The 7,724-nt window shown below is 38.2% G+C and overlaps 1 protein-coding gene across 1 annotated transcript; it reads left to right on the top strand.

Annotated features, from left to right (window-relative positions):
• Nucleotides 1-2,247: 2,247 nt before the first annotated feature.
• Nucleotides 2,248-7,233, top strand: LOC134669467 (alpha-tocopherol transfer protein-like). Its single transcript, XM_063527048.1, has 5 exons — nucleotides 2,248-2,406; nucleotides 3,334-3,428; nucleotides 4,457-4,598; nucleotides 5,635-5,828; nucleotides 6,756-7,233. Exons 1-5 carry the CDS (start codon nucleotides 2,265-2,267, stop codon nucleotides 7,047-7,049), a joined length of 867 nt encoding a protein of 288 aa, XP_063383118.1. The 5' UTR covers nucleotides 2,248-2,264; the 3' UTR covers nucleotides 7,050-7,233.
• Nucleotides 7,234-7,724: the final 491 nt, after the last annotated feature.

The raw sequence follows: 7,724 nt of genomic DNA, 5'->3' as shown, positions 1-7,724 counted from the left end.
TGCCCACCAAGACAAGAACATGCTCGCCAGGCATGTCGAGGTGGTCGTAAAGAAATTAGAAACACTAGGGTGGTTAATCAATTATCAAAAATCTCAATTGACCCCCCAGAAAGCACTGGTATACTTAGGCGTCTGGTGGGATGCCTGGAGAAACCAGAAAAGACTTCCGGACGAAAAGATCCCTATTTTGATTGGCAAAATTCAACAAATGCTTTCCGCTGCGAGAACCAACCGGAAAAATTTAGAGAGGTTAGTGGGACTTTTGAACTTCGCAAGTTTTACGGTTCCAAGGGGAAGATTGAACTACCGTGCCCTGCTAAACCTTCTAAACTCTGTGCCGCGATTTTCGAGCGAGACTTTTGCCATCCCCGACAGGGTGAAGGCGGACTTGATTTGGTGGTTGCACCATTGTCGCACGCCTTCACCAATCCACCTGCCTCCACCGTCCCACTTCTTAACAACGGATGCGTCAGACCTGGCCTGGGGTGCACAGTTGGACGATCAAGCTCTGACTGGATTTTGGACAAAATCGGAGCAGATGTTGCACTGCAATCAGAAAGAGATGCTAGCTGTTCAAAGGGTATTAGAAGGTCACTGTCAGTACCTGAGCAACTCTACAGTACTTGTGCAATGCGACAACAAAACTGTGCTAGCCTACTTGCGCAACCAGGGCGGAACAAAATCGAATCCACTCCTGGAATTAAATAAACTGTGATGATAACAATAATGTTTGCTCATTTGAATTGGCAATAAATGATTTATAACTGAATCCAAGGTTTTATACATTTCTGTCCTGCCGATTTATCATCACATTATAAGGTCACATTGGCGTCTTCTTTTTCACCACCACCAGGCGATAACAAACAGGTCTCAATTAATAAGCTTCGAATAACGGTACAGTCAAATTAATAGACGCGTTTTACCTACCAATAAAACGCATATTAATTTACTTACCTTATTCGAAGCTTATGAGTAAACTCTGCCTGGTGGCATTAAATAATTTCGAGCCAATGACGAGCCATTCTGGAATTTCGTTTAAGTAGAAACTCATCCCCACTGCCAGGTGGTGGTCCACTAATGGTGGGGGGAAAAAGAGCGAAATATAGCCATAAGTTAGAAAGAGATAGCAATATAATGGCGGGAAACGACGTGCCTATCTCAATTAATAAGCTTCGAATAAGGTAAGTAAATTAATATGCGTTTTATTGGTAGGTAAAACGCGTCTATAGTGCGTCAAGCAAATCTTGTCAGTAGCAATGTAAAGCAAACTAAAGTAGGGCAACACTCAAAGAGTAGTATTGCGCTAAGAAAAGCAGCAATGTACAATGTACATCGAAACAAAACCTTTTTTTTCCGCTGAGCGCGCCTTGTCACGTACGTCAATTCAAATTGTCACTCGCGGATTCTCTATTGAAAATGTTTGAAATTGTTATTAATACGTATGGACGGACGATTTAAAAGCAGTGTGTGATGTTGATAAAAATGATTAACTAATTTGAAAATCTCAAAATAAAATTGTAAGTGGACTATGCCGTTAAACAAGAATGTATGAATAAAATCATTGCTTCAGCAGGTAGATGTCATACTGGATTTTCATATTTTATTAGATTTCTCAGTTGGCACTGTAGGCATTGTAGGCACCTTAGCTTTAATTAAGCACAGTCTTATTTAATATATTGGTATTTAATGGTGACACAGCAGAAATATCTCTTGAAATAGAATCGATTCAGAAGTAAACATTGTAAACCATTTGTAAACAAACAAGATGATGGCTGTCATTCGCGATCCACATTCCACAGATAAAACACAGATGACACGCGATTTTCGAATTATTAGAACACAGTGTTGCTAACCCGCGATTTTTCAAATTTGCCGCCGTTTGCTACTGCCAAGATTTGCTTGACCCAGTATATGTAGGTACCTAAGTAGGTAGAATTGGCCTATAGTGATAGACTTCAAATCGTGCTTATTATGTATTTAAACAAACATATGTTACTATGTTTGTGCGGGTAAAATCTTGCAAGTTTTTGACCCACTTCCCGTCTTCCAATGAAGCTAAAAATTTGCGTACTACTTACATATGTAAGTCTGGTGACAATGCAATACCATCGAGCTGATTTGATGATGGAGACAGGAGGTGGCCATAGGAACTCTGTGATAAAACAACGCAACCTTGTGTTTGAGGTTTTTAGAATCCTACCAAAAATGAAATTATTGCCAAAAAAGAATATTTTAAAACTTATTCCTTGTCTTTCAGTCATAAAATGCCCTTCATTGATATAGCATTCCAAGCTGACGTGAGTAGGTACGAGGATGCCGAGTTCGAGGAATTTTCAAGAAGGAATTGCGACGAGAATCCCGATACCAGGGACACAGCTATTGAGGAGCTGAGGCGGTTGCTTAAAGGTAGGGAACTATCTGAATGGTATTGGGAGATTCTTGCAATGGTTAAGGGGGTTGGCCGGTTGAAGTACCTATTTACATATGGCGCCAAGTCCATAATCCGTAATTTTTCCTTGTGGTGAAAAATGTTGTGTTTCACTCGGGTGAAAAATTGATTAACCCTCGTGCCTTGAAATCCTCGCAACACTCAAGATTCGTAAGGTGCGCCCACTCTCCAATCTCTCCATTTTAACTAACGACCCTTCCCGGCTTCGCACGGTTACACAAAACCTTAACAAAAAATATACACCTTAACCTTCCTCAAGAATCAATCTAGATTCTAGAACTAGATTGCAGTTTCGAATTTAGAAATTTTAAAATAGTTCTAAAAATTTCTATTTAGAAATTTTAAAATAGTTCTAAAAATTTCTATTTAGAAATTTTAAAATAGTTCTAAAAATTTCTATTTAGAAATTTTAAAATAGTTCTAAAACTATTTTAAAATTTCTAAATTGCGAAAATATTAAATTTTTTACCTTAGAGGGGCTATTCATAAATTACGTCATTTCATATTAGGGGGGGGGGGTCTGGACATCGGATGACGGTAGCATGATGTGGGAGGAAATGGGATCATTTGAAGCATGATTTTTGAATGATTATAGGGGGGGGTCTAAAATCGTCAAAAATCGATGACGTAATTTATGGACAGCCCCTTACGTGCCTTTTGTAAACCTTTCAAAAAAGTTTTGCTGATGAACAAAATTTGTTCGTAGCCCACTACGCTTAATTCTCTTTGCCCAAACGTGGCTCAAACAAAATTTTCAATTGGCACCCTGTATATGGCAACACTAGTGGGGAAATAGGGACTAGTAGAAATAGTGTACCGACTAGTGCGATACACCAGGGCTCCATGTCTAGTAAGAGGTGTTTGCTCTATAAGTTTTGTTGCAGAAAAGGGGGAATGTCGGCCGCGGCGGACGGACGACGCGTATTTATTGAGATTTCTGAGGTGCCGAAGATTTATTCCTGCCTTGGCACATAGATTGGTAAGGAAAGAAATATTCGGAATGTAGGAGAGTACTAAAATTGAAATTATTGTAAGAAAATGGTTTTTTTTATGCTTTTTATCTTATTTTTATGAAAAACACAAAAGACATAGGTACATACCTATGTACATATCAACACAACAATTAGCAATAAACATTTTAAAACTACAATAAAATACCCCAAATTACATGCTCAGTGGAAGCATGATTGGCTGCTGTTCCGATTCGTCACGTTACGTCATTTGACTTTTTTTGTAAGTGTATAATGTGTAAGTATAGTAAACAGTCTACGATCTACGACAATTTAAAAATTATGTGGGATGAGTTTTCTTTTGTTGCACAAGATATAAAACAGCAATTCCTCTTTCCACCCACGTCTCATTGAGTCGTCGCGATCGTGACTCTCGTGACTAATTGTATTAGAAATCGGTACAATTTGTTCGTGTGTGAGACAATTTAGAGGTCAACACCATGTTTTATGTTATGTGGTTGTGGTTACCTGTAATACAAATGTTGCTGCTGCTGCGGTATGTACAAACCCTTTTCTCGGGCCTTTTTCGTAACCAGAAAAAAATAACCGAATATTTTTTCCACCATGTCGTTGGCAAACAAGTATATGGCCTGCTGGTAAGCGACTGCTTACCAACGGTGACTACCATTACAATCCTTTTTTGAAGAACCTCATACTGCAAACTGCAGCCCTTCGAGAATACCTACCTCGGCATGGAGCTCATTCCACAGCCCGAGCGCCCGCGAGAAGATTTTATTCTTAAACCGCATTTGGAGCAATTGATTAAAAATATCCCATATTTTTGTGGGGGTTATCTCAGTTCGTCTCAAATGGGAAAACTGTACAACTACTAAAACGTGACGACCATCAGGAACGAATATTTTGAACCATTTTTGTAGTCTTCAAGATTCATGTCAGTCTTTCCGATGACTTAAGTAGGTATACGTCTATACGAGTATATATTATAAGTACATATGTATTTCAAATTAAATTAAAGGAACCTGTTTAATAATTTCAGATGGTGCGCTACGAAGACTTCCGCTCAAAAAACCCCGAGTTGTATGACTGCGACGCGTTCGGCCTGCAACGCGTTAAAGACGTGTTCTCCTGCACCTTTCCCGACAACCCCGACAATGGCAGGATTACCATCATGAGGCTCGGTAAAGGCAGGGACATACTTATCCCACGTACGCAACGTATGCAATGCATTATGAAAATCTGAACCCTGAAAGTTGTATGCTTAGAAACATACTGATGGTCATGCGTTGCATTGCGTATGACAAGTATGTTTCTAAGCATACCTATACATTTCAGGGTTCAGATGTCATAATGCATTGCATGCGTTGCGTACGTCGGATAAGTGTGTCCTGACAAACATTACTTTTCAGCTCATATTTCCACAAGCCACCCATCAATGTACAGTCGACATTCACCATCAGATACGAGTAGTATATCGGAGCGGCCAAGGTGCTCACAAATATCTGGAAACGCTTCTATTGACAAGGCGTTAGAGTGCGTGTTGTTTTTAGGCACCTAGGCCGCCCCGATATACGTCATCATCATCATCATAACAGCCAGAGGACGTCCACTGCTGGACATAGGCCCCCCTCAAAGAGTGCCACAATAACCGGTCTTTCGCCGCCCGTGCCTATTCTCCGGTTACACATAAATTATTGTACAGCGTGCAGCGATTTAAAAAAAATGTACAAACAACTTTTTATTCCTAGTTTTCATCTTTTTTGGTCCTCTTTTTTGGATTTTTCAAACAATTATTTCATGTAATAAATCGTAAAAACTTTTTACATTTTAATTCATTTACATCATTCAAAAGATATCCTAATTGGTCCTTTCCAAATCTTCACGTTTTTATCATTTAAATTTACCCGTGAGCCAGTGACACACCGGAAACTTTTCCAAACAAGAATGTCTCAACTGTCTGCCTAGATAAAATAGAGCTTTAAAGTTCTGATTAAAAAGCAAATAATAATACAAAGAAATTGTAAATCACTCGCAATTGTTGTGGTCAATTTACTCCCTCTTTTTGCACAACCAATAAAAAGACATTTCTCCATAAGATAATGCAAAATCGACACAATTACACGACAAGATCGTCTTCTTTTAAAACTGGTTATACGGAAGTACACATAATAAGCCCCTTTGTATTATTGATTGCCCGTTTCTCCTTATATTCTCAAGGCAAGTGGGACATGGACAATACCCCGGCAGAGGACCTAATTCGCTGTGCGCTGCTGTTGGATGAAATATGCGCTATGCAGCCAAGACTGCAAATTCTGGGGGTCACCGTTGTTATAGACCTTAAGGGACTCGGTCTTAGACATATGAGATATTTGAATTTGAAGACAGCGGGTCAGTTCGCCAGCTTATTGGGAGTAAGTATGAACTAGGCTAGCTTAGCATTTATTTTCTGGTGGTTTTTTAATCCTTAATAACTCGGTTCAGAATCACCCGGCGCGGCGTTGAACAGTTTTTCATATAGAGCTGCCAAAGTGGCAAAATCATAACGTTTAACGTAAATTCCCCGTAAATTTTCGTACCCCGGGCTTTGAAATATGAGGAAATAATTTATTAAATCATTGCAAATTAAGTGCCAACTCGCTATTTCTATGTAATTTGCAGACATCGTAAGTTTTATAGCATTTTCGGTGCAGCGGAGTTGTGTTAACGGAATTGGTATAAACAATTTCAATCTTAATGATTAAAATTTGCGTTAACGTTACCATTTCAGTTGAAATTATCTATATCAATTCCGTTAACACCATACCGCTGTGCCAAAAATGCTATATTTACGATGTCTGGTAATTATTTGATTTCATTGTTGCAAAGCTGAACAACAACTGAGTACCGTTTTATTTGTGTGCAAACAAAAAAGTAACCGGTATTCCCACCGAGACTAACGGTTAAACCAGGCCTGCATACTACCAGGCAATCATAACACAACAGAAGCATCTTTGTTTTGCTTTGAGCCGTCCACTACACACTACTACTCACTTACAATGTATTAGCGATATCTCTTTCTATTGCAGTATACAAGAAAGAGTAGGATATTATTGAATGAACCGATGAGTCATGTCAACCGCCTATAAAGCGTGAGCGACTCAAACGCCCAATTTTTCGTATCACAAATGATTACTGAGAATATTAAGCTCCCTTTACATTGGTTTTTGAGCTTGAATATTTGACTACTGCGCAACGGGAATATACACCCGACGTCATTGGCGGGGAATTCAGGGGAATGCGGCCGACACTAAAGGGTTAACTTGCAACACCGAACTTACCAGGACCTCATAACTTTACAGGTAGCGTTCCCGCTCTTGCTCCAAGGCCTGCACATTATCAACTACAACTGGTTGTTCAACTCCATACTTCCGATGTTCAAACAGTTCATACCACGGGCGGGTTGGGAGAGAATACACTTCCATTCAAATTTAGAGTCTCTCCACAAACATATTCATCCTCAGTACCTGCCAGCGGAATACGGAGGACATTGCAAATACCTAGTCACGTGTGAGGAGTGGCTTTCGAAAATTGAAAAGTACAAAGACGACTTTATGGTGCAAGATTTAAGAGATTTGAGATACCGGGTAAAGTAGGTAGATAAGAGAAGGAAGGAAATTAATAAGACTGAAAATGCCAATTTATTTTTGAAAATAAAAATATACACATATAGCGGAATTGTACATGTTCGACGTGGTAAATACATTTTTGTACATTTATAATATGCGAATAAAGCTTTTTTAAATTTATAAATTTAATTATATGTTGTAATATGTATTACCTACATAATTTATTTCAAGTTCCCATTCACCCTATTAGCGATATAAAAAAAACAATAAATTATTTTATTATTTACCTAAACAATTAAGTGACTAGATGAGTTCTATACTTCTATTTACCAAATTTTTGGGTATTGATTAAAGTGATTAAAAAAACCTTTGGGTTTATCTTTATCTTATCATATTCAATTAATACTTAGGTAAATACATGATTTGCAGGTCAGATATATCTTGCATATTGGTGGTATGTTTGATTCGATAAAGATGAAGTTTGTTTTAACTGAATCAAAAATATTCAATCTCTATTACTTACATTGATTTTTTGATAAATATAACGTATGTATAGTAAATGTGATGTGATGTGATTATTTACCTACATTCTTTTTACTGATTAAAAAAAAGCGTTTTTGAATTAAAATACACGTCAAGATCGCGTAGTCTTTATCTAATGCTAAAAAAATGAACTACGAGTATAGTAGAGGAAGTTACGGG

Source organism: Cydia fagiglandana, chromosome 12, assembly GCF_963556715.1.
Source record: "Cydia fagiglandana chromosome 12, ilCydFagi1.1, whole genome shotgun sequence".
Classification (NCBI taxonomy): domain Eukaryota; kingdom Metazoa; phylum Arthropoda; class Insecta; order Lepidoptera; family Tortricidae; genus Cydia; species Cydia fagiglandana.
Note: the sequence above shows the minus strand (reverse complement) of the source record. Positions and strands in the feature narration are given on the sequence as shown.